Source organism: Eulemur rufifrons, chromosome 1, assembly GCF_041146395.1.
Source record: "Eulemur rufifrons isolate Redbay chromosome 1, OSU_ERuf_1, whole genome shotgun sequence".
Classification (NCBI taxonomy): Eukaryota; Metazoa; Chordata; class Mammalia; order Primates; family Lemuridae; genus Eulemur; species Eulemur rufifrons.
Genome location: NC_090983.1, coordinates 64,568,147 through 64,592,382, shown reverse-complemented (window position 1 = coordinate 64,592,382; position 24,236 = coordinate 64,568,147). Strand labels below are relative to the sequence as shown.

The 24,236-nt window shown below is 38.6% G+C and overlaps 1 protein-coding gene across 6 annotated transcripts in view; it reads right to left on the bottom strand.

Moving 5' to 3' along the window:
* RBMS1 (RNA binding motif single stranded interacting protein 1) overlaps positions 1–24,236 on the bottom strand; it is a 209,162-nt gene that overhangs the window by 26,853 nt on the left and 158,073 nt on the right. For all 6 annotated transcript variants that reach the window (XM_069472200.1, XM_069472237.1, XM_069472228.1 and 3 more), the window contains exons 3-5: positions 17,583–17,641; positions 12,598–12,689; positions 1,169–1,326 (exon numbers count right to left, since the gene is read on the bottom strand). In XM_069472200.1, the coding sequence (XP_069328301.1) occupies positions 1,169–1,326; positions 12,598–12,689; positions 17,583–17,641 (309 nt within the window). The remainder of the gene's footprint in view (positions 1–1,168; positions 1,327–12,597; positions 12,690–17,582; positions 17,642–24,236) is intronic.

Below are 24,236 nucleotides of genomic sequence, written 5' to 3'. Positions count from 1 at the left end.
AGGTTCACAGAAATCATCCTCCTTGATCTATTTTCAGAAGAACACCAGCAGAGGTGACAAGATGATGCTCAGTCATTCCGTGTCTCACCTGGATCACTTTAACCAGTGAAGTGTACACCGCAGATGCTGGCCTTGGTGACTTACTACCTGTAGGATATTTCAGTTTTATTATAAACTTGTACGGCCTAACAGAAAGAGCAATGGACTAAACGGCAGAGGAAACAAATACTAGCCTTTGCTTCATTGTCCCTTTTGTGTCTCAATTTCCTCATATATAAAATAATATATAATAATAATGCTCTGCTGACACAAATCTGTGCCTAGAGGTGATTGTCGTTTGTATATGAAAGTAAAATGTCAGCAATTTTTCCTCCAAAATCACAGTCAATACTTCAAAACATGTAAACATTATCTGTTACTACACAGTATTAACAGGTTTCTAAATAATGCATAATGTAAAAATCACCTTTTATACATGGGCTTTTGGATTAGAATTTCACTAAAAAAAGAAAAAAAATCAAAGGTCTTTCTGCTTAATATTTTTCCTTTAGAAACCAAGTTCACCACTATACCAAAGTTTCCTTTCTGGGGAGAAGGGGATAAATATTAGAGGGAGGGCATGAGGGCACTCTAGTTATAGCTAAAAGATTTCTTAAAAAAAAATCTCAAGCAAAAATTATAAAATGTTAATATTTGTTGAATTGGTGTGATGTTAGGTGTCATATCCTTTTCTGAATTTTTGAAATATTTCATTTAAGAACCTAATTAATTTATTTTATTGAAAACAAATCAGATTTCCATCTAATGAGGAAAAAAAATACTGATTTATCTATGGAGTTTAGGAGATGAATTGTTATTTTTAAGAAGTTAGAAGCATCTTGATCTAATTAATCAAAATACTAAGGACACATACTTTTAGAACTACTGCTCATGTGACAGTTCAGTGACATGAGCCACCAAATATTTAGTGTGCTCAGGTTTAAGAATCCTAATGACCTTACAAAAGATTTGGAAAAATGCAGATCAATATTTACATGTAACTTAAGTTCACGGTGCCACTGGCTCCCATAACCCTTGCTTAAATCCTCTCTTTTTGGTCATTTTTAATTTTCCAAGATAACTAAGCAGAGCTATTGTTGACACAGTAAACACAGGGCAGGATGCTTACCTAGCAAAGCCAACACCACGACTTGTACCATTGGAATCACGTAGTATCCTTGTAGAAATAACTTGTCCAAATGGTTTGAGCATATTTTCAAGTTCTTGCTCATCCATGGACAGTGGCAAATTAGAAATATACAGGTTGGTAGGATCTTGTTCCTGTTGCTAAAACAGAAGAGAGTACTGTCCATTAATTTCCAACAGAAAGTGAGATATTTATGCTAACACACCTATTTTTATTTAGCCATTCGCTTTGCTCAAGTCCTTTTAAAATACTACCCAGTGAGACCAGGGGAACTACAGGACACCCAAGTCACCTTGGACACTTGAACAGAGTGTCTGAAGCTTGGACAATCTGTGCAGGGCAGACGTGACCCCATCGAGCCAACCGTAGCAGATTTGGAAATGGCACTGTTGGCAGGCACTACCGAGTTAGAGAGGATGCCCTCATGGAACCACAACTCTCAGCTGTTTGCAGTGTCTCCAAAAATAACCAATTTCTCCTCCACTGCTATTTTTAGGAGTCCATTTCAGGCACAATATTGCGTAGGAAGCTATTATTACTAATAATTCAATTTAGAGATACGTGAAGAATTCTGGATCAACTCATCTAGAGTCCAGTAGGGGCTGTGCCCAAATTCCCCTTCTCTGCTCTGTGGCAGAATTCATACTATTAACACTTTTAGATTGTGATCACCAATGGAAAAAAGAGAGCTCCTAAATTATCCCAAACAAAAAAATCTCAAAGCCATAGAAAATGGTCAAATCTGAGCAAATTTTAGAATTTTGGAAAAGCTGAACTCAAGAGTAGGTGGAAGAGGGTGGGTTTGTGACATTCTTGCCACACAGAGAGTGCTCTAGGGGCCAGCAGTAAGGAAATTACATGGGAGCTTATTAAAAATGCATTATCTCAGGCCCCACCTCAGACCTACTGAATCAAAAGTTACATTTTAACAAGGTCCCACAGGGGATTCCCAAGCATACAAGAGTTTGAGAAGCAATGTTCTTAGATCATTTCCCACCCACCCACCCTTTGCTGAAGTGAACCAAAGATACACAAGTGAATTTTCTGAGAAGCAGTAACTGCGATGCATATTTACAAAGAGGATCACATTCCAATCATCACGGGGAAAAAAGCTTATCTGACAACTGGAATATTTTCTGACCACGTCAAAATTCACCTCTGCAATTTGTGACATTAGCATAGCCTTATGAATTTACAATCAGCTTTTCCCTTGATCCTATTAACCAATTGTATATTTACATATTTAAGCACATGAGAGCTTATGATTTTTCTCTAATAAGCACGATTAGTAAAGTCATCAACTGATGTTTCAGCCTTAGGAAACAGAGTAGCACACGCATTATAACTTTCTGGATTTTTGAAATGCACAGTAGTTTAAAAAATATATGTGAAGCATTATGCATGTTTGAATTTGTACCAAGCCTCTGCTTTCAAATGTATTCTAGCATTCCTTAGGCCTGAAATGAAACTTTCTCTTTTATATAATCTGCAAGTAAAAGTAAACACTGACCTCTCTTGCTATACATATCTGGTAAGATTTAAAATGTCAGCATGGCTTCCAAGGGAATGGCATTCCTAGGACTGAATGGGCAGGATGGCACTTGTGGGGATTCTAAGAATCCAAGGGATTCCTAGGGACAGCGTTCCTAGGGAATGCCCTGGTATTCCCAAGAATTAAAGTTATCAAAGACTGAGAAACTATGGGCAAAAAGTACTATCTCTACGATCCCCTGGTTCTGACCCCGAGCAAGGCAGCCCGTAGCCAGGCCAGTCCCACAGGTACAGAGCAGTGGCTCCCAGCCTCTCAGCGTGTGTTGTGTGGGTGGGGCCGAGAAAAAATTAAAATTTTTCAAATGCTCAATAGCAAGCTGAACACCTACCCTCATCAACCCTTTACAGGCTAACCAAAATGGCAACTCATTTAGCTGAAATAGGAAAATTCACTGTGGTACCACTGATTATCTTATGCTGAGCAAAACCTTCTACTGACAATTATACAAAGTACATCTTTAACGTTTAAAAATTAGAAAGTAAGGCCGGGTGCAGTGGCTCACGCCTGTAATCCTAGCACTCTGGGAGGCCGAGGCGGATGGATCGCTAGAGGTCAGGAGTTCAAGACCAGCCTGAGCAAGAGCGAGACCCCGTCTCTACTAAAAATAGAAAGAAATTATATGGACAGCTAAAATATATATAGAAAAAATTAGCCGGGCATGGTGGCGCATGCCTGTAGTCCCAGCTACTCGGGAGGCTGAGGCAGGAGGATCACTTGAGCTCAGGAGTTTGAGGTTGCTGTGAGCTAGGCTGACGCCACGGCACTCACTCTAGCCCCAAGCAAGACGCTGTCTCATAAAAAAAAATAAAAATTAGAAAGTGGTTTATTTAATGAACATAGAATAATAATAGATACAATGTTTCAAAACACAGGGAAAAACAATAAAAACAGCCTTAGGTAGTAAAGTTTTCTAATTCTTCTGAAGCGGAATAAGAGGTAAGGTCTTACACCCTGATTTCCACATCATTCGATGTCTGTGCCAGCTTCGCCCGATTGATCACACAGCTGCCTGCTCAGCCATCTCACTTTGGTCCCAACCTCCCACATCTCTGAAGCTTTCCTGAAGTGCAAGGATGTGTTCGTTACTGTGCAAGTCTGGCCTGAACCAGCCAACACAGAGTCCTTTCTTCCTAAAGGTGGGCCGCGAGGCCTGCTACAGGTAAAGGATATTTCCAGTGCCTTCCGTACATGCCAGACTCGAGATAAAATAACGCTGACTCTAGTCCTGCCTCCTGGTAGCTTATAATAAAGTAGGGGAGACAGAAACACGCAATGCATGCTGTAACAGATGTGTACGAATCACAGTAGGAGGACAGGGAGGGGAGCCTGTGTTCGGGGGACTAGGGAATACTCTGCTCAGAGAACGTGACATTGAGCAGGGACTTGAACAAGCACAAGTCAAGAGGCTGAAACCAGGCTGAAAGGCTAAGAGGTTTGATTTTTGTCAGTCCTTGCTGCTTAAACTTTCCTACTTTAAGCAGTGCTAAAAGCAAGGAGAATGTCTATGTACCCTGAAGAGTCTGTAGGCGAAAGGCAAAGCATCCTTCCCAGAGCTGCAAAATTTCTTTGAAGTCTTCTTGTGCTTTATCTTAAAAAAAAAAAAAAAAAAGTAGATTTTGCAATCTACTTCCTATCTGAGTTTAATAGAGAAACAATGTTTCTGACCTAATTCCATCCAGTACCATTGATACTCCAGGAAGATAAGCCACTTTTATCTTGTGAGTTCACGTTTGATCATGTGCTGCATAATGCGTTTTGGTCAACAACACACTGCAAAATTTCCTATCGCCTAGAGATGTCTTGATGATCCTGACCCTGTATAGCCCTAGACTAGTGTATATGTTTGTGTCTTAGTTTTTAACAAAAAAGCTTAAAAATAAATAAATAAGTAGATAGATAAATAAATGTTATTACAAAAGAGTAAAAAAGTTAAAAAAATTAAAAAGTTTGTAAAGCAAAAAATTACAGTAACTAATGTCAATTTATTATTGAAGAAAAACAACTTTTGTAAATTTAGTGTAGCTTAAGAGCAGTGTTTATCAAGTCTACAATAATATACAGCAATGCCCTAGGCCTTCCTATTCACTCACCACTCACTGACTCACTCAGAACAACTTCCAGTCCTGCAAGCTCCTAAGTGTCCTCTACAGGTGCACCATATTAAATCTTTTATACTGTATTTTTACTGTATACCTTTCCTGTGTTTAGATGCACAAATACCATTGTTTTAAAGTTGTCTGCAGTATTCAGTACAGTAACATGCTGTACAGGTCTGTAGCCTAGGAGCAACAAGGCCATATCACACAGCCCAGGTGTACAGTGGGCTATATACCATGTAGGTTTGTGTCAATACACTCTGTGATGTTCATACACAACATCACCTAATAGGACATTGCTGAGAATGCATCCCGCCAATTAAGTGATGCATCACTGTACTCTAGTAGGTAGGAAGTAGGACAAAGGAGGAACTGCAGTTTGAAAGCCACATCTTGAAAATTAGGGAGGTTTTGGAGGCATGGAAGCAGACGAGTGACATGGCCAAATCTATCTTAGGAAGACTTCTGAATCATGCTTAGTTAGGTTCAGAATAGAGTGGGGAACCCCCAAATTAAAGGGCATTAGAACACTCTTTGGACAAAGATATGGCATAAAGAAACGTTACATAAAAAACATATCAAAATATTGTAGATTTTCTTTTAAAATTACAATTATGAAGATTTAAATGACTAATATTTAAGAATGCTCATAGTAGAATTTCTTATATAGGAAGATTTTCAGAAGTGAGTTGACACTGTCGGTACTAAGTACTTTTAAATCTATGTTGCTTCTGTTACTAAAATACTAATAAAAAATATTACACATGCTTTAAAGTCTTTTTTTTTTTTTTTTTTTTTTTGAGGCAGGATCTCATTCAGTCACCCAGTTGTGGCCTGACCATAGCTCACTGTAACCTTGAACTTCTGAGCTCAAATGATCCTCCCCACTTTAGCCTCCCAGGTAGCTGGGACTACAGGCATGCACCATCACGCCCGGCTAATTTTTAAATTTTTTATAGAGACAGGGTCTTGCTATGTTGTCCAGGTTGGTTTCAAAGTCCTGGCTTCAAGTGATCATCCTGCCTTGGCCTCCCAAAGTGAGGCCAAGTGGATTACCAGCATGAGCCACTGTGCCTAGTCACACTGTAAAGTCTTGATTCAACTTGAAAGTTTACCAATGAAGAAATAACATAAAAAAGTGCTAAAAATCAGAATCTATAAAGAAATTGGGCTCTTAACCCATTCTTTGACATAGTGATACAAAGTAGACTAAGTACAGGTAAGTATTTCCAATGATGTTAATATGTTTTCAACATAAACAACCCTGTCATTTAGAAACCTAATTTCATTTGAGATGACCTTTAGAACTGATGTTATTTATCTTTCTTTTCAAATGATCAACTGTCCTGCAAACATTACCCACAACGTTACAGCAGTATTAAAATTCAAAAACAAAATACAAAAGAATGGGTCAAAAACAAAATACAAAAGAATGGGAAAACATGAATGGTCTACATGATGAGTGCATTGCGCACCATTTGGGGAATGGTCACGCTTGAAGGTGCTGACTCGGGGAAGGGGGGGAGTGGTGAGGGGATGGGTATATACCTTCATGATGAGTGCAATGCGCACTATCTGGGGAACGGACACGCCTGGAGCTTTGACTTGGGGGGATAGGCGGTACATGGGCAATGTATGTAACCTGAAATTCTGTATCCCCCATAATAAGATGAAATAAAAAAAAAAAAAAAAGGAAAAAACTCCAAGCTGGTAGCATGGACCACAAAATAGCTAATCCCCAAAGTATCCACGCATTCTTATTACCATACAGTCATCGTGAATGGAACATATAATACTTGCAGTGATTGGCTGTGGTTTTTGAGTGAGGATAATTTAGTCTCTTTAAAATTAGTGACAACCACAACTCTGTTTTTGTTACATACAGTGCTATGTCCAAAAAAACAATTCTTCTGTCAATTATAGGTGATCGAACATAAAAGTGGGGCCAACAGGCCTCCTTACGTCCCTAGGCATGGAAGGGGTTCAAGGTTTCTCTAACAAGTAGAAAACTAGGTCCCACAGTGGCTGTGAGAGGGATAAACAGCTACTAATGTTCACTTGAGTAGAAAAGCGAGGCTTGGAGGTCCCGCATGGTGTGAAGCACTCAGTCATCATCTGAAAGAAATTAACAAAAACCTCCCTGTGCATGTGGAATGGTTCCTAAAATGCAAGAAAGGGACTTGGCAGGAAGAACAGACATCTGTTTTCTCTTGTACTGAATAGGTTCACCAACCAGCAGATAGCCGCTCACGGGCATACGACTGCAAACTGCTCAGAGCATGGTGGACCTCTGAGAGGAGGCGGGGATTGCATTCCTGCTCCTCTGACTGCTTATTTATTGAAAAAAATGTGCAAGCTTATTACCAGCCAAACAACAAACGATGATGTGCTGACCCCCAGCAGGCCTTAGGAGGTACCAAAAGGCCCACACAAATTACTCTGTTAACAGATATTACCAATGTCAACTAGAGTTTTACATCTTTTCGGCTCATTATCTGAGTTTCTCTTCTGCTCTTTATAGAATCTGAGTCTTTTGTTTGAAAATGCACACATTTGAAACATTTGCCAAATTTAACATAAACAGGGTTTTCCAAAAGGCCCAAGGTCATTACTATTTGATAAGTTTCATCAGGGTACTTGATGGATATAATTTTAAAATGACTCTTTCTGAACTCTCAATATTTGCCCAGGCTCAAAAGAAAGTTTTTCTCTGGCTTAATTAATTTCTTTGATCATCATCAAAACAAACAATATCTACCTTATGGCAGGTACCAAGCAAGGCACTGAAAATTAAACACGAGTAAGAAACAATTGCTGTTCTCTAATGCTCTCAATGTGCAGTTGTGCGACTTTGTTATGAATATTTCTGGGGTTATTTATCAACTCTGATAGCCAATGTGTCAAACAATATTATATTTCTGCACCACCCTCCCCTAATTGAACGTACCTTAATTTTTTCTGATTACATAAGGAAGCAAGCCTTTAATATGTGGCAGTGTGAGTTTTTGACACATTATTATATCTAGAGTAATTCCCTAGAGCAAAATGGACAGCAATGGGTCCCCTCCTTATCACCCAACTATGAGAGCTGGACTTAAACTCCCTTTAAAAATCATCTCCCCAAAAGATGTCTGCCAAGTGCTCCTTTATCCAGACAGCATAAAGGGGCTATGTTCAAGCGCAGATCCTCAAATCCATGGTTCTATTGTACAGGACAACAGACCCGAGGGCATATAAAATACATTTTGTAACTTTAGTGATATAATAAAAAAGAGATGAAGTTCAGGAAACTCAAGTCATTCTACAGGGATGTGAAGAAATCATAACATGCAGAACACTGGCACATGCCAGCATCTCTGACTCTGCATGCTGGTCCTCCCCACGGATGACGGAGGAAGGCATGGTTTCTCCTAGCCAATTTACAGTATCAAGCCTCCTGGGGAGGTCTTTGGTGCTCATTATCAACCCAAGGGAAAGCTGGCATTTGAAGGGCACTGTTGACATGACATGCCAATCTAGACCCAGTCCAGTATTGACGAAATGTATTGTAAAGACTTCTTCAAAACAGTGGATATTTAATGTACTGTGTTGCTTAAACATCACAGGTCTTGGAAACGATGCCTAGGGAAGTACTCAGGAGCCACTCTAAATAAAGCCTCTATATTTTTAACAGACTGATAAAATAGACCTCTTTCTAATTCTGTTTTAGCTGAGACTATAAAACACTGGGCATCAGAAGCTCCCACATTCCAGAGGGAGAAACTAGACCACCTAAAGAGAGCCTGCAAGGGGCTGGCTGAGAATGGGTTTGGGACGCTTAGCTGACCATCCACCTCCTGTCTGTCTATAAGAGATTGGAGAGACTGAGAATGAAATTTACATGCAGATAAATGTTGAGGTATTCTGAGTCTCACCACGTGGACTGCTTTCCTATCTGGTGTTCAAGCAAGAGGGGCTTCAACAGACCACTCAGGGAGCTTGATCCGTGTCCCATGGAGCTTAGCAGAAATAACAGATTGACATCTGACTTAAAACCTGAGGAATCTAAAAGGAGAAAGGCTGGTGGAAGGGCCTATAAGTGTGGCTGTGAAGTAACTACGGTCCTACTGATACCTGGCAAAGGTAGATCAGATGTGGGCCACACAAGCAGAGTCGGCCCAGGGCTGTGTTAGATCCTCCCAAGAAGGTTGCCTTAAGGGGCAAGAGGCCCAGCAGAAAGGGGCTGAAAACACACTGTTAATTAGATTATCAGGAGCTGAGGATGTCAGCCCAAGGACATATATTCTTTAGGTCCAGGGAACTCTAGGTGAAAGATCAATTTGGGGATGGGAGGAGTGAGGTTGGATAGAGATCTCAGAAAACCAAAGTATTCCAAGAAAGAAAGCATAAAGAGTGCTGTCTGGCCAGAGAAATCACCAGATCACATCATGGCCAGGTCATCCTTCACCACTGCACCAAAGCTGGAGAGGTTAGAAACCACAGCTAGTGAGCTGACAGAAGAGTGGGACAAACACAAGCTTCCAAAACAGGAAAGAAACGAATCACGTTCCCATCCCACGATGAGCTTGCTACTTGGGGCAGACCCAGTAGGGGAAGACACAAGCTTCATTTGAAGATTCATTACACAATACTCAAATTTTTTGTCAAACAGAATTGGATATTTATTTATTTATTTATTTTGAGACAGAGTCTCGCTCTGTTGCCCGGGCTAGAGTGAGTGCCGTGGCGTCAGTCTAGCTCACAGCAACCTCAAACTCCTGGGCTCAAGTGATCCTCCTGTCTCAGCCTCCCGAGTAGCTGGGACTACAGGCATGAGCCACCATGCCCGGCTAATTTTTTCTATATATATTTTTAGCTGTCCATATAATTTCATTCTATTTTTAGTAGAGATGGGGTCTCGCTCTTGCTCAGGCTGGTCTCGAACTCCTGAGCTCAAACGATCCGCCCACCTCGGCCTCCCAGAGTGCTAGGATTACAGGCGTGAGCCACCGCGACCGGCCAGAATTGGATATTTAAATTACAGGCATCACATACTTAACATCACAATCTGTTCCTCAGAATCAGATATTCAGCATTAAAATGTTAACCGGAGCCTACTTCACATAACTTTGAATTGAAAAAAATCACAACATATTACACATCAGTCACAACCCCCAACTAATTCCTAAATTGTAACTAAATATTTATTTTCCTAAATTCCCTAAAATGTAACTAAGTACATTAGTTAATATCTCTCTGTGTGTCTGTGTGTGTTTGAGTACATGCACATAAGAAATGGTTCTATTGGGATGGAAATCTTTAAAACACCGTTTCCTGATCAACAAATAATCAAAATGGTTGTCAGCAAACAATTGCTTGGTAGGCTGTGATCTCTCTCAGCACAGGCAACGTCCAACCCTTTTGCTGACTTTCAGTAGCTTTGAAAACCTCTACATGAGATTCCGACATTATACAAACTGTATTTGGAGTGTAACTTGAGACTTCCCCCATACGATGTCTTGTTTAAAATATTGTATTGAGGTTAGACAATGTAAATACAGACAGAAATGGCTGAGAATGTATTAAAAGATACATATGTTTCCTGGAGTTTGGTGATGAAAAATCAAGAGGCATTCCACCAAAACAATCAACAGGAAAGACAGGAAACGAAAGACACAACTGAAGGGAGTTTTTGAAATAATGACAGTGGGTAGAAAAGTCATGAGACCTGCCCAGGATTTTCTCCAAAAGCAGGAGCTTCAGGCAGTGAGTTAGAATGGACAGAAGGGAGGAAAGAAGGAAGTTGTTTTCTGAGTGTGCCCGGAGAGTCCTGCTTATAAAATGTCTGATTATCCACTGTTTACAGAGACAGTTTAAACATTCTGCAAATCATTATGCAATGTAGGTATCACATATTCACAATATATTTAAAACCTCATAATCATTGTTGTTTCAACAATGTCACAAGGAATTGCTCTATTTGATGGACTAATGATTGGAAGATCATGGTGCTTAATATTTACAGTTTTAACTTCTTATTCTAGAGTTTAACAAAATACAAAGTAAGTCCAATTCACTGTAAACTTTAAAAATATTAAATGGCAAGGACTAATTTAGAAGAGTGATCCCTTTTATTAATTCCTGAAATCTTCATTTACATTGATTCTTTCATCCAAAGTAAATCTCTGTCCTGGTAGCTGCATACGTGTTCTTCAGCAGCCGTAAGGTTCTAACAGGTAATTTATCTCTTTATCAGAGTCCTTTAACTTCCACAAACCTTCTTTTCCCTATGTGCTTGTGAATGCTTCCTGGGGAAGGATCACGTGCTATTATTCAGAAGTAGTGGAGAACAGTATAAAATTACTCTCCCCTGTACTTCATGAAACCAGTTAATATAAAAGTATTGCTCTTTTGAAAAGAATATTCAAAATATCAAACTGCCAAGTTTCAGGCTTGAAAATATTTTCCATAGCAACTGAAGGACCACCGATGGGGAAAAAAAACCCTACACAAGTACATGAATATCTTAATAACTGCATTGTAGGTAGTAGGCATTAGGATATAACCCAGGCTTACACTTGGGCAATAAAGACTGGGACGTAAATATTAGTTTAGTCAACAATGACTCGTGGATGTGTTTAGTGCATAACAGAATGTCTGTTCTAGAATATAAACACTTAAGAGATGTGTGGCATTTCAAGGGTTATTCTCCTCTCTGAGTCTTAGTTCTCAGACCATGCCTATTTGAAAGTGGGGTTGAGGATGCACCAGTTAGCGTGAGGTCCCTCCAGCCTTAAAATCAGACTGCACCTGAACTAGTGATTTAGATCACGTAAGGCCAACTTTTCCAAGTCCGTCAAGTCTTTCTAAGGCATCGTTACTTTAGAAAATGGATCTGGGCATCTTAAACTGTCTAACTTTGAAGACGATCCTAACATGAAAAGACAGAGATGATGACTGGCTGGTCAACTCCACTTACGTTCATAAATTATGATTTTCTAGGTAAAAACCTTAGAGGGAAACTCGTAAGACAAAGGTTTTCAAGGAAAATGTTATATCGTACAGCAATTATTACCCAGGTGTACTGTGCTAAAATACATATTAAGCATGAAACATATGGTTTCTGTTTTATAATCCCTTAACATTCAAGCATATTCCACACCTGGAGAAATTTTTCAACAACATTCTTTCTCTAGAATGCTAAAAGTCTATCAGAAACAAATCTTGAATCAAGTCATTACAAAACTGCTAAAGAGTAGATTTAAAGTCTAGAAATAATCAATGTCTAAAAATGTCTGATTATATGGAAGAAAAATCATCTGTAGCTTCCATTTGCATTAAAACTAGTATATTTGTATACCGCAATGTATGTGCTAGCCATATATTCTCACAAAATGTGACATTCCATAATAACCTTTTGAAGTATGTCTAAAATATATTAATTCCTTAAGCACTGACATATTAAAATTATTTAAAAAAAACAGTACAGATTTTAAAGACTCACAAAATACCTGATTACCTGAGAAAATCTGGTGCTATTTCTTGATTTACTTATAGGGTTACGTTATTTACTATGTAAATTTTATACATTAACAAATTCTCCTCCACACATTAGATTATGAGAATCACTACTGTTGAGGCCGTGGAAGCAGGGGACAGTGTCCAGAGGGAGCCATGGCTGGCGGGGTGAAGGGCCAACGCAGGTGGTGATAGGAAAAGCAGACGCATTAGGGTGCAGAACCAAAGCTGCGGAGCAGAGAAGCGATCACCGGCTCTCAACTCACCTTTGCCATTTGTGCTTGAACCCCACTGGCCTTCAGGGCAGACACAGCTTTCTGAGCCGCTGCAGGACTGTCAAAGTCCACAAAACCATAACCTGAAATACAAAACACGCTTAGTTTTTAAGCCGTTATTTTATGATTCTGTAAAGAGTAAAAGGATGACTCCACTATGTTTCTAATGCAGGCAACAGAAATGAAAACGTCCTGACAGAGCTCAGGCCTGGGCAGCCTCAGCACAGTGGCTTCCTCGGGCTCTTCCTCACGGCTAGACAAGACTCCCTTCAAAGGGGGCCGGGGGGTTGGTAGGCGGGGACCAGCTTTTTCCTATTCAAGATCTTCTTCTTAGGTGGCCTGTAGTTACTGGAAGAAGTAATATCTAAGTTGCCAACCAAGATTAAAAAACATATAAAAAAGGAAGAAAAAAAACAGCTTCAGAGAAACGGTGTTTTTAAAGATTCAGTAAGAAAGATGGAGCTATCCTACAGAGCTTACAAACACGAGAAACAAAAATTACGTTTTTTTATGTAGACTAAACCTTACTTTGCAAAATTAAAATAAGTGTAACCGTTAGATACCCAAAATATAAAATAATCTAAATTCTAGTACTTGGTTAAAAACATAATACTTATTTACCTAAACTATAGCTCAAAATATCTCTTCAAAATAAAGAAAGGGGGGAAACACCTCCAGATACCCAAAATAGCTGTTTTAGCAGTTCATGCCCTAAAATCTAAAAACAAAACAAAACAAATACATAACCTCCTAAGAGAGGCCCTGGTTCAAAGCTTATTTACCCATAGTTTTACAAACATTTTTAATGAGCTGGTCATCTGTTTTCCCAGGCGACAACAAATCAGAAACAGGTAATTAGGGGGAAAAAGGATTGGGGTGAGGGTAGGGCTGCAACAAAATAGGTATATGTATGGCATCTAATAGTGAAAACTAATAAAAAGCAACAAAAGAGCAAAACTATACAAAGAATAGGATTTGTACAGCATTAAAACAGCCCCACTAATCTCAATAGATCGCGTGAGCATCATTTTCTTAAAAGACAATCATGGATTTTTAACTCTGATAATGCTTAAGTTACTCAGAAAAGATTATGTTATATTTAGTATACTGTTTAAAGGAACAGGGTATCAGGTAACATAAGCATTTTTCTTCAAACGCAAGTCAATTATTATAAAATTAATTTTAAATGAGAAAGAATATACTGGAGGTTGTTTAGAAGAGAGGCCAGCCCTATCATTTATTCAGGTATTATGAAGACACAGTCATTTAGATAGGATGGTATTAGTGTCAAAATAGACAAACACAGATCAACAAAGTCAAACAGCTCAGAAACAGTCCCAAGTCAGTTTTGCAGTATTAGTACCAAAAACATTGTCTAGTAACAAAATAAACTGCAATGAAATGGAATAGACTATTGATTACAGAAATAGATGTTTCAGAAAAGATGAATGGTGAAACAGCAGCTTCCTTATGTTACTTGGAATTGGATTGAAATAAGGCTTACTTTGATTTAGACAGTGGAGAAATAGCCAGGTTGGGGAGAAAAAGGAAGAAGTTCACCCAGGTAAAAGTAGAGAATGCTACTCAACCGCCAGGTTAGAAATTAGAAATTAGGTTAAACACATTTTGGGTGTTATTAATATTTAGAAATCTGCTGTTAATGCTGATATGCAACGCTCTGTGGATACACACAGGTACACACACACTTACACACAGTTTCAGAGGGCTGTAAATGGACATGCAGCTACACTGAAATGCGGTAGCTCTTGCTGATGGATATTTAAGTTTCTTCCTCCAATTTTGTGACTGCCAATAAGTAAATAAACAGAAGATCTCAATTTTGATGTTACTGTACTTGAAGTTACTATCTACTCAGGTAATATCAGCATTCTTTTATCTGTTATTTTCTTAAGAAAAATCTGTAACGGTTGTATTTTAGCTGTTTATGTCCTTTTCTGGCCTTCTCCAAAGCCTACCCCACTATTGCTGTTTCATAACCATTTGCTGAAGACAGCTATGATGGCGGTAAGCATGCACCGTGGCTCTTTCGTTTTCTTTATCTGCATTGCTTTCAAGTAAATAGAAGACTATATAAAGTTTGAGTTAAACAGGTTCTCTGGATTTCAGTATATTTGTATAAAGATGTTTTTTTGAAGGTGGGGTTCACTGACTAACGTGGGATCCTCTGAGGCTCCCGAGGAGAACTGTTCTCAGGTCTCAGGGCCAGGAATAGTTATGCCACTCCTGCTCCCTGGATTTCCCCCTCTCATTGTGATGACTGAATCGTGGGAAGAACTATGTTTTCTACTTTTGCTTTGGCTACTAGGAAACACAGGGCCATTCTGTAATAACATGAATTTTCTTGCTCTTATTCTTATTTTTACCATTGGTCTAATTTATCCTCAAACCACTTTTACTGAAGAGTATGTGTATGTGTTCTGGTCTTATATGCAATTCTGTAAGTATAAATAATTAATCAGTTTCAAAATCAATCCTTTGTGAGCTTTTTTTGTCCTTTGTCCTAAACTGCAACATATATTAATAGCAGTGTTGGTTAAGCATTTAAACACCTTTTGTTGGCTAAACTTAGACAAAAACTGAAATGTAAAATAACAACTAAATCGTGAATTTTTAAATTTAATAACTGAGGTACCTATTACGCAGAGTAATATTTCCTTCACCTTAATTTTGTTCAAAATAGAGGCTCCAAAATATGTTTTGTGACAAAAAATGTTCTATGACCTAAGATCTCATTTCTAGGTATAAAATCCTCTGATGTGTTTAATCTCAAAAATTATACACAAGTACCTTTCATTTATAGCAATACTCTCTAATCTTTTATGCATTAATTTATCTATATCCATCTATCAATCTACCATTTATTTACCCACCCATCTACCCATCAGGTCAAGTTATCTTGGGTAGCATGTTCTCTAACTTTATTATGAGCTAAGTTAAATGTCATTTCTTCTTATTTGTCTTAAAACTACTTTTCCCCACAAGTTCTCTCTTTCTTACTTCCAGGATTTTATAAACCCACTCTTGCTTACCCTCTCCACTTACCCACCCACCCAACCACCCACCCACCAGATACCTGCTGGCACCTACTGCTGGGAGGCTTGTGTGAGGCACAGAGCCCTGGAAGGTTTCTATCACTGCCCCCACACACAAGAGCAGTGTCTCCCAAGACCTACTTTAAGGGAAGGTCTCCGGGAGACTTGTCGTATCTAAAATCAGTTCTAAATTATTCCTGCCCTTATTTAGAAGCCCCACAAATCTCTCCACTTATCAACAGATCCTTTCCAACTGCTACCGGTTTGAATTATAACAATATGCTAGATTTAGCATTAGTTTATTTTTACCCATACCTCTTCTAGATCATGCAGAGCACTTTGTGGAATTTTGGCTTCTAGGGAATAGGTTGCCATTAGAGAAGAGTATATGATAGTGGTTTTCAGTTTAGGGGTACAGTGGAGAATTTAACCAGGGAGACTTTTGAGTTCTCTACCTCACTTAACTAGTGCAGCTCTGCTTTTTAACATATTGAGCTGCTATGTAAGATTTCTTTGGGGGAGGGAAAGAAAAGAAGGGGAGATAGGGTAAGGCTAAAACCACTTGTCTACTCTTATTTCGATATTGGTTTGAAACTGATGTTTGAGATCAGCTTCCTGTTTTATGCCTGCAAGGGTCTATTTTTCTTTATAAAAGCAAAAGTTTTTTTCTGTGTTTCTGTTCTTCCAAATCATTTGTAAATGTTAAATAAGACTACTCTTGGCAACTAAATATAATGCATTTTAGTCTACATTTTGACTCTGTCTAGTTTAATTGATTTAAGATATTTACTGGGTATTACTCTACGTAAAGCATGCTCTATTCACTGTTCCAAGGCAAAACCGCCTTAATGTGCCATGTTGATTAAACATGGGCTTAGATATTTGCCACAATAGCTCCTTTAAATGAAGGCACTTTGAAGAAGAGACAGATACACAATGAACCACTTCAAGTCTAGATTAAAGGAACTGGCTGGTTTATAAGGAGAGGCCCTACCATAGGGTTCATTCATGTTCTTTGCCTTTTCAGACGGTGCTAAGCCACTGCCCCGTCACCACTGCTTGAAAAACTAGGGTCTAATTAACGAGGAGATTTGCCTTCTCTGCCTATTCCTGTCAACCTTATTTCAATTCATGGGGTCAGTAGTTAGATTCAAAGTCAGCTGACTCTATTCTTCCCTTTTCCTAGAAATCACATGCCTATTGTTAAGATGCTGGATCATTAAAAGTCAGAACCGCAGAGCATCAGTGCTGCCTACTGTAGACGCCTCCTCTTCCAGCTCATGGGGCTCGATGAGCTCATCCTAATTACATGGAAAACTGAAGGTCAGTGCATCAAATTAATGCAGCAGCATATTTCAAAGGGGCACATGACCTCCCCTCCCTATGACAATTTGGTCAGTGAAAATGGTTCTTTCCTCCCCGCTGCCAATATTGTCAACAGGCATTCAGCAAAGAACAATTGGGAGTATTGAAACATGTAATTAAGTACTGCTTAAAACTACTCTATTCTAATTAATAGAGCCAATTTGCACAATATGTAATCTTTTCAGTTCTTTACTACAGTCCAGTGGTCTTCAGTAAGCAGCTCTAATCTCCTCAGGCTCAGGAAAGAAAAGCTATTTTCTAACTCCACTCCCCTTTTAAAAGCAGGGGCTAAATGCCAACCAGTATTTTGCATGTTAACCCTACTGGTGTCAAATCTGGAATTCTAGCAAACTGCTAGCTGCTGTTGTGTTTCTAGCCAAAACTCGACCAGGGGCAAACGAAAGCAATATGCTGACATTGTGCAAGACACAAGCTGGGTGACACATAAGATTTGGTTTTTAATAAAATGAAGACAGTTTGGAAACCAACGATCAGGTTTTAAATTCCATCATTTTTCTAAGGCAATGATTTAGCAAATAATCAGCCAAGAAAACATACCTTTGCATTTGTTCGTTGTCTTATCCAAAATTGCCTTTGTGGAGACTATTTTTCCATATCTAAAAAAGAAAAAAAAAAAAGTAGTAGTTATAAGGAACCTTTATTGATGTCTAAGTCCAAAGAACATGCATCCTTTTCAAACATCTGCAAACTTTAAAGTACAAAATGTTCTTTACTAAGGGACAGGAAATGAGAATTCTAAACTCAAAACTAAACTTTAAAAAAAGGGAATGGCGAGGCTGCCCATTTGAATCTTTGGATTACAGTTTGATGTTTAACTTTGAAGAATCAGGTACTTACCTGAAATCTCAGGACAAAAACATGAAATATGAGCTCTATAAAAAATATTTTCAAGGGCGGTGGGGTGAGACAGGGAGAGATTTTTAAAGGCTAGATAGGAGGAATAAGTTCTAGTGTTCTATTAGCACTGTAGGATGACTATGGTTAACAATAACATCTTATATAGCTTCAAATAGCTAGAAGGAGGATACTGAATGTTCCCAACACAAAGAAATGATCAATGTTTGAGATGATAGATATGCTAATTACCTTGATCTGATCACCATACATTATATGTAGCAAAACATCACTATGTATCCCATACTTATGTATAATTATGTCAAAAAAAGAAAAAAGCTAAAAAATAAAACAATGAATAAGGGATTAATCATTAATTATGAGGGTTTTATAAGAAATGTGTTTAAATTCCTTAATGTGCCACAGATGTCGGGGAAGATGGGAAAAAAATGCAGAATGTCAAAATTTAGTGCACTGCTACTGAGAAGGAAGTAACAGTATAATTTACATATATGTACTAAACCCACACCCTCTCACAGTGACCACACCGGGAAAGCACTGTTATCTACGCTTTCTTCCAAAAATTGAGGGAAAAAGAATCCTTGAAAAATAAATTTTAAAAATTTTCTTAACAAGCAAAGTAAGATTTTTAGGAAATGCATATAACTTACTTCATGTACCTGAGATTCAATTTTCCTCATTTATATATGGTAAACTGCAAAATTCTACTTTCCTATATATTAACTTTAAAAATTCTACATTTGTTTTTCTTTTTCATGTTTGATTTTGAGGACTAAAAAGAGTCATAAAAGTTTTAGGAAACCGAAGTACATGTGTAGCATTTTAAACCATTTTGAATACTGCAGGCATCTATTTTATGCATTGAAACACGCTGAAATATATTTTTCTAGAAGAAACAAATGGCTTGAGCCACCCCTCTCTTCCAGTTAATGTTCCCTAAGTTCACTCTGTGTAATCATGTAATCAAATGATTACTAACTAGGCATGAAAGTAAAGATAATTTAAGGTTCAAATGACAATTACATCCAAGAGGCATAAAGCTGCAAACACCTTCAATTCCCTGTAGAGATTCTGAGCATTTATAACATTAACATATGTCACTAAGCTTACCAAAAACAACAACAACAAAAACTAAAAAAAAATCCACAAATGAGAAAAAAAAATAGTAAGCGATTTAAATACTATCTTTTAGCAACCATTTATCTACCTAGGTTACATGTTTGATATGCTTGATAGTTCATGCAAGTCTTTGATGAAAGTATTTGTAAATTGTGTCCCTGCCTCATACCTTCCCCAAAGCAGGGGAAAAGTTGGCATGCCTCCAATTTAGAAGAGGATGGAGAGTCACTGAGTTTCAGAGATTACGCCTGAGGTCTTGGAGTTCAGGGCTTTTTGTAAGTCAAACAGAATAAAGAAAATTTAGCGGAACATAAGGGGTTGGCCTTCTACACTTCTGGTTCTGCTTCAGTATTCAATAATGGCAAAGACAGGAAAAGACATGGAGAAAGGGAGCTGCGGAAGGGGGAAAAGAGAAACGCTGTTGGTAGGACTGAAACTCAAGCCCTGCCACACTCTCCCTGGTGCTGGCTCCTCCACATCTGTGCCACGTGCACACCTCTCTGCCGCTCCCGACCTCATTCCACCTTTCTCAGCCCTCTCTTGGGGGCTCTTTGCCCATTCAGCTTCTGTCTCTCCCTCCTTAACTGAGTACTTTCATCACGTTTAATAGCTGGTCCTCAACCCTTCCTTTTCTTAGGTATTAATAATTCATCCAATGACATGGTTTTAATTAATGAATCTCCTCTGATGATGTCCATTTCTTCTTCCTGTTTTTTTTTTAATTCCCACCAAAGCTTTGGTTTGCTTTTCTTCCTCTTTCTACTTAACTATCTTAACATTTTATTAAGATTCTTAAATATCTAGTTAAATATCACCTCAAGCACACCATTTTCTAAATCCCATCTTCCACAGCACCCCAAACACATCTCTTCCTGTCTCTTTCTGTATCTCTTTTCATTCAACACCACTGTCACACTACCAGTCTTCTACCGAGCTCGAGGTCCTTGAGGCATCATCAGCTCAATCATTCCTCAATCCAGCTGGTCAATAACACTTCTGAGTTTTGTCTTTGATTTGTTTCTAATATTCACCCCTTCCCTTCACGGAGCCTAGACGTATGCAAAAGGCACTTAACAGTTCTCTCCCTGCCTCCAGCCTCTGGTCCTTCCAATTCTGTCTGCTGCATTACTTTACCTTAAGCACCACTTTAAACATTTCTCCCATCTCTCCATTATCTATTCTACCCATGCTTGAACTTGAAGGACCTGTTCAAACAGTATCTTTTCCATGAAACCATCCCTACTGTCTTCAACCATTCAGCTGGGTATTTTATGAGAAAATAGAAAGGAGAGTACATTTACTGAGTTCCTAGTTATTCTCTAGGCACGATGTCAGGCACTTTGCATGTATGGTCTTATTTAATTAACTTCACAACAATCTTATGAGGTAGGTGTTATTATTCCCATTTGTGCATATGTGGAAACAAAAGCTCATAGAAGTTTTGAGCCTAACACCTTCCCTAAAATCCCAAAGCTCAAAAATGAGTAATGTTTTAAGTTTTCACTCCAATTTATCAATGAAATGATTCTGAGAAACAATGTTCCTTGATACACCGGGAGTATGAAAGTAGAGGAACAAAATGGAAGGTTTCTTTTACCATGGTATTTCAATATCCATTTTCCAAGCCCCAGTAAGTTTCTGTTTGTTTTAAACATAAGAAACAAACACGTGGCTTATGGTTTAGAGAGGGATAAAGAGACAGAAGAGGGTGGGTAGGAAAAGAGAGATTTCTGAAATGTATCAGTTTTACTTTCTATTGTGGTTTTCACCATGATTTGTGGGTTAAGATTGAAAAGACCGTGATTTCACAGAATGTCAGCAAAGTTTCCACGCTGCCCGGGGGGCTATTGCACACCGGCCTCCTGCAAACAAGTGGGTCGGGAAGGGGTGCTGGAGGGAATCCCTCTCCTGAAACATCTTCTCTTTTGGGCTGTCCACTCAGGTACACCACTCACGGCACACGAGGGTCCCATTGAAATACATACCCCAGGACTGGAAGATAAACCACTTTAAATCAGGCCCTGGCTAAGTTAGCTCCTCAGTGGGTGACTCGAGCAACTTACTGTGTGTGGGAGGGGAGTACAGAACAGATAGTTTTGTTGGGATCAGAAAAGGGCCAGGAAAGGTCTAGATCTAGAATATGGGGAAGAGCCATCTATCAAATGGCACCTCAGGAACCAGGACACGGGGCAGCAGGGTTCAGAGCAGTCACTTTACTTGCAGTAAGATTTAATGAAGCGGGTAGGGGAGCTAGTACACAGTTAATATTTAGTCTAATTCTTTTTCTTTTTTTTAATTCACATGGTTGTCAGTATGCAATATTTAGGCTAATTCTATTGTCAATCATCAATGCCTACATGAATGACAGACATCAGGTTACAAATTCACAAAGCAACCAGATTTTCACCTCCCCTTGTTCCTATCTGTAGCTTAATTTGCTTAAAAAAACATCATTAAGGAACAGGGACATATGATGTACTGGGAGAAACAGGCTTTCTGACTGGCAGAATTCACACTCTTAGTACACCAAGGAGATGCAGGCCCAAGAAAGCAAGCTGTAGAATTTCATGGGGAGAAAATGTGACTATGAAGATTCTTTGGGTTTTATCTAGCTTCAAAGTAACATGGCTCAGACCATAGCCCTGGCTACCCAGATTAGAATATTCTTTGCTAAAAGTAGATAATCCACTCCAGAGGAAGTTCTGACAGTAAAAAGATAAAGAGTAATTAAGAGACTATATAATAATTAGAATTTCAAAGGGAGAGTATAACAAGTAAAAACTCACATTTAAACCTATTGGCTCAAGTGAACCTGGCTGATGAAACCTAGTGTTTTGAATCTACTAAAATTTCTTTACTTTGTACCATAGTTTTACTCATTTCTCCATTTCCACTTATATCTCTTCTTTCATCATCTGCTCTTACATAAAATCTGTTTTAGTTTGTACTTAGTAAATAAGCTTAATTTTCTTCTCTGCCTCCATTATTTAGTCCCTCCTAAATTCTACCTTTTTGTTAATTTATCTTGATTACAAAAGAAATACATGTTTATTGTAATGAGAAGACAAGGAAAAGTAGGTTGAAAAAATAAAATCACCTGAAGTCCTAAGTATGAATATTGGTGCATATTCTTGTAGACTTTATCCAATGTGCATATACAAATGTGTGCATGTGTGTACAAGGCGGTACAGTGTGCACACACTCTCCTCTCCTAGGGAACTTGCAGCTTTTGAACACTCCCAGTTTTGAAGAGTGGAGTCTACTCCAACCAGTACCAACAGATGGCGATAATGGTTGATAAGTTATTTTAATATCGGCCATGCCATTTGTAAACTCATTTAGGGCATCATGGGGTCATTCGCAGGGCTTGTGTAAGTTTTGTAATACTTTATGAACCTGAAAAAGCAATGAGTGTGTTAAAAACAACATTAAGAAAAAGTAAATACTTATAATGTAAACAAAAAATATATTTTAAATTTGAGAAAAGGTTAGATCTTGCTCATGCATAGAGGATGATGGTTTGTTTTAATAGCTGCACTGGTATCGAACAGACAGGGGCTCACGCATGAGAGATGCTGTGTCTGTGCAAATGACAATTATCAGCACAAAGAAGGGAAGGGGGGATTGAGAACGCCAAATCCTAACCACTAGACCACCAGGGAGCGACAGGGGAATGGGGATTGAAATCTGGAGGAAAAAAAAAAAGAAAGAAAAACAAAATATCAACCTTGGAAAACTTATGACCTAGTGAGTTAATTCAAGGGAATAATAAAAGTCATAGCTTACATTTATATAGCTCTTATTCTACGCCAGGCACTGTTCTAAGCAATTTAGGTCAATTATTTTAATCTCCACAAGAACCTTTTGGGTAGGTAGAATATTATTCCCACTTCGTAGATGTGAAACTTAGGAGCAGAGTGAGTAAGGGACCTATCCAAGGTTACACAGCTAATTAGCAGCAAACATGGGAGGTAGGAAGTTTGCTTTGGAGTTTCAAGACCAAGCATGTTGACAGTTGTAGAAACTTAGGTCACTAATCACAGAGTGCTCCACAGGTTCAAAGCAATTCCCACTTTGACTCTGCACAGCTCCAAATGAGTAAGGGGAAAAGGCCAGACTCCGTAACTGCTAAGGTCCTTAAGTCACATGGCGATGACATTCAGAAAGGAATTACTTGCCTCAAGATTTCTGGATACACGACATCGGTCTACCTTGGAATAAGATGCCCAACACAGCATACATATCAGTGAGGAAGAGGCACGATTGGCTTTAAAGCTTAAAAGGAAAAACTCATGTGTCTATTTGATGGGAAGAATTTTGGGAATTCATAGGAATACATGACAAAACTCCTCTTGTTATTTTAGAGCTGCTGAGGGAAGAGAAAAAAATACACATACATCCCCCAACCACCCTCCTACACATACACAAAGATGATACTGTATATGCAGTTTTTAAAATTTTAACCAAAATATTATTTTTCTTTCTTCTTCTTATTTTTATTTTTATTTTTTTGTAGAGACAGGGTCTTGCTATGTTGCCTGGGCTGGTCTTGAACTCCTGGCCTCAAGTGATCCTCCTGCCTCAGTCTCCCAAAGTGCTAGAATTACAGGCATGAGCCACTGTGCCCAGTCATATGCAGTCTTCTAACGTGTTCTGCTGCTTTATTTTTTCAGTAATCTCCCAGGAAAAGGGGATTTCCTAAAATTTGTTTTAGCTCTTCCAGTAATAATTGGATAGGGGAAGGAATACAAAGTATGAATTACATCCATTTAGCTAACAGAAAAGTTTGTTGAAGAATGAGGCCTAAAATAAAATAATAGGAGTCATTTATATGTTATTCTGAATCCTCACCACCTTCAATAATCCAGCTGGCTATATCTTCCGCATTTACTTGCTATGGGAAGCAGCAAGCATTTCAAGATGAGACATAAGATATGAAAATTTTAAATTAGGCAATCAATATCAGACTTTATACAACTTTGCCTTTTTCACCTTGGTGATTTTCAATATTTCTATAAGACTCTTCCAAGACACAAAAATTTTAAGAGCATAGAAAAATGCTCTTCCATTTTTCATTCGGTTGTTTTGGCTTAACTCCTACATTAGATAACTGCCCCTTCCACTTACGTTATATGGCTGAGTGTGCCTTTGTGAATGAATGATTCCTGGCCAGTGCAAAACAGGAAGGTACATCTTACGCAGCTGGAATTGAGTCAG